The following is a 1,706-nucleotide window of genomic DNA, read 5'->3' as shown; positions in this document are numbered from 1 at the left end:
GCCCCTGCCCCTGCCACTGTCCCTCCGGCCCTGTCCCTGCCACTGTCCTGCCCTGTCCCTGCCAAACTCGAGCCCTAGTGCCCCTGTCACCTGCCAACTGAGTCCTTGTCCCTGGCCCCCTGCCACTGTTCGCTGGACATCTGCTCTGTCCCTGTACTGCACTGGTCCCCTGCAATATCTGCGCCCTGTCCCTGTACCTGACCATACTGGTCCGCTATGCATTCTGCTCCTGTCCCTGCCCCCTGCCAACATGGTCCCTGGCCACTGCTCCTGTACACCTGACTCGCCTGCCTGTTCCTACAGGCCATTGTCCCTGCGTCCTGCTTTCCTGTCCGCAGCTAAGCCTGCCCTGTTCCTTCCATGTCACGGCGACAGCGCTATGAGCTCCGCCCGCGGTCCCCCTTGCCATTGTCCCTGCGCTTCTGGCCCACTATGTGCCCTGCCACTGTCCTTGCTCCTGCCCCTCACAGATACGTACCCGTAAGCTCTGATGGTGCCCGCCCCTGTCACAGACTCAGAGAAGTGCGTGTACATCGGTGAACGCGTGATTGATTCCAGTCGCTTCAGCTGGCGCGACGTGGCGATGTAGAACTTCTACATGGAGAGAGCAAAAAACAACATGCCTTACACAGTGTATCAGCACTGGTACGGATAACATATAAAATTATATTATTATGTTGTCAATTATAAAAATATTATATTTAATATACTACTGCTCTACTCAACTCACTACTCAAACTACTACTATCTACTACTACTACTACTCAACACCTGAACAGACTAACTGACATACTCAACTAACTAACCTACCTACTACTACTACTACTACTACTACTACTACTACTACTACTACTACTCACACTACTGCTTGAAGCACTACTACTAATATACTAGCTACTAACTCTGAGCTACTACTACTGCTACTACTACTACAAATAATATAAATAATAATAATTTTTTTTATAATTATTATTTAAAAAAAAAATTATTATTATTATTATTATTATCACCAACATCATTATTAATAATATTAATATTATTGTTATAACGTTGGTGTTGTTGTTAATTGCATGCTGTTGATCATTACAATTATTATCTAAATATTTATTAGGTTAATTATCTTGTGTACCTGTATGAAGTAGTACGCGATGCCAAGTGGGATCGCGACGAAGATGAAGTACCACGTCGAGATGGAGATGATGACGAGAGTTCCGATCACGCTGAACGTGATGTTCATGAACTGGTTGAAGTTTCATCGGCAGCATGTATCCATGATGTCAATGTCCTTAGCGAACCTATACGATCATGGAAAGGAGGTCGCGATCGGTTGTGTGGGATAGTAACAAAGGTTTAATAGTAATAGTGTTAGTGATAGTAATAGTAATAGTAATAGTGTTAGAAATAGTTATATAATGGTAATAGTAATAGTAACAGTATTAGTAATAATATTAGTAATAGTAAATAGTAATAGTAACAGTATAATAGGAATACCAATAGTATAAGCAGTGCAAGACAACGTATAACACTGTGAGACAGTGCATGACACAGTGCGTGAGACATAGCATGACACAGTGGCCGTGGATAGGACAGTGCCGTGAGACATAGCATCGACACAGTGCGTGCAGAACAGTGCGTGAGACATAGGCAAATCAGACCAGTTGCGTGAGACATAAGCAATCGACACAGATGCGTGAGACAGTGCGTGA

The 1,706-nt window shown here is 44.1% G+C and overlaps 1 protein-coding gene across 1 annotated transcript in view; it reads right to left on the bottom strand.

Annotated features, from left to right (window-relative positions):
* Positions 1-363: 363 nt before the first annotated feature.
* LOC106807139 (multidrug resistance-associated protein 1-like) overlaps positions 364-1,706 on the bottom strand; it is a 25,121-nt gene continuing 23,778 nt past the window's right edge. Inside the window, exons 16-17 of the mRNA XM_014809402.1 lie at positions 1,130-1,251; positions 364-594 (exon numbers count right to left, since the gene is read on the bottom strand). Of these exons, the coding sequence (XP_014664888.1) occupies positions 364-594; positions 1,130-1,251 (353 nt within the window). The remainder of the gene's footprint in view (positions 595-1,129; positions 1,252-1,706) is intronic.

This window comes from Priapulus caudatus, unplaced genomic scaffold, assembly GCF_000485595.1.
Source record: "Priapulus caudatus unplaced genomic scaffold, Priapulus_caudatus-5.0.1 Scaffold197, whole genome shotgun sequence".
In the NCBI taxonomy this organism is placed as follows: Eukaryota; Metazoa; Priapulida; class Priapulimorpha; order Priapulimorphida; family Priapulidae; genus Priapulus; species Priapulus caudatus.
Note: the sequence above shows the minus strand (reverse complement) of the source record. Positions and strands in the feature narration are given on the sequence as shown.